This window comes from Corvus brachyrhynchos, unplaced genomic scaffold, assembly GCF_000691975.1.
Source record: "Corvus brachyrhynchos isolate BGI_N302 unplaced genomic scaffold, ASM69197v1 scaffold616, whole genome shotgun sequence".
Taxonomy (NCBI): domain Eukaryota; kingdom Metazoa; phylum Chordata; class Aves; order Passeriformes; family Corvidae; genus Corvus; species Corvus brachyrhynchos.
Window position 1 is genome coordinate 145,756 of NW_008238831.1, and position 1,130 is coordinate 146,885.

At 58.7% G+C, this 1,130-nt stretch overlaps 1 protein-coding gene across 1 annotated transcript in view; it reads right to left on the reverse strand.

The window, feature by feature from the left end:
• Positions 1 to 464: 464 nt before the first annotated feature.
• The window catches only part of LOC103618370 (protocadherin-12), a gene marked incomplete at its 5' end in the record, with an annotated part of 12,306 nt that continues 11,640 nt past the window's right edge, over positions 465 to 1,130 (reverse strand). The window contains one exon of the mRNA XM_017738149.1: positions 465 to 763. Within this exon, the coding sequence (XP_017593638.1) occupies positions 659 to 763 (105 nt within the window). The remainder of the gene's footprint in view (positions 764 to 1,130) is intronic.

The following is a 1,130-nucleotide window of genomic DNA, read 5'->3' on the forward strand; positions in this document are numbered from 1 at the left end:
AGCCCAGAGCACTGAGTGCCACATCCAGTCCTTATGGAGAAGGAAATGGTGGGCACTTGGAGCAGCTGTAGGAGAGATGCCAGGGCTGATTTTGGGGGGTTCTACAAAGTGCCAAGTTCACGGTGGCAGAACCACAGAAGCTGGAAGGACCAGTGGGAGACAAGCACATCTCCCCTTCCCCAGCTGCCACTTCAGGCTTTCTGCACATAGATTGTGTCAGCTACGCTGCTGACAGAGAGGGTAGTGTTAGAAAAAACCAGTTTTATTTAAATAACTGATACCCTGGGGTCCAGCTGCAGCAGTGTCCGTGACAGGTACTTTCACAGTCTGTGATCACATGGATGTATCTCACTGTGCTGTGGTTGTTCTCACAACCCCCTCCCTGGGCCTGTGCTGGGAGGAAAGGGCCCTCCCGCTGCTGGGTGGGATGGGAGGCTGGGAGAGCACTGGGAGAGCACTGGAAGAGCAGGGTGGGAGAGGAGGAAGGCAAGGACGGGCAGGCAGAGGGGAGCTAAACAAGGTGAAATCAGTCGTGGAGAAACTCAATGGGGCGAGGCAAAGGAGGAAATACACCTGTCTAGACACGGTCCTACAGTGACCCTGCTGGAGCTGGGGGCGACCTTGGGCACCCCAAATCTCTGACTGTTCTCTCCCTGCCTCAGCCACAGAGCTGCCACAGCCCTGGGGCAGTGTCCCCCAGGCCGAGGCTCTGCCCGCGGGCCGACAGCTGCCGCAGGAGCCCCGCGCCCGTCTCGCTGTGCACCTGCACCTTCTGGGACAGGATCATCTCAAACAGGGTGCTCATCTCCGACAGGAACGTGCTGGCCAGCCTGGTCCCAGTGCCACTGGGGTCAGCCCCGGCACCTTTGCCAAAGGTCTCAAAGGTCCTTGGTTTCTCCTGCCTCGCAGCTTCCTCGTCCTCGGGGGAGCGCGGCGAGTCGGGGGAGAAGACGTTGTCCTTGTAGCTGCTGGTGGGGGGCAGGGACAGCCGGGCCACCCACGCTGGGGCTGCAGCTGTCAGCCTCTTGAGGGCCAGCTCTGGGGAGGGACAGCACAGCAGAGAAGGGGGGGGGGGGGGGAATAAATCAATAAAAATATTGATAAATGAAAAAATCTAAAAACAGCTGAGA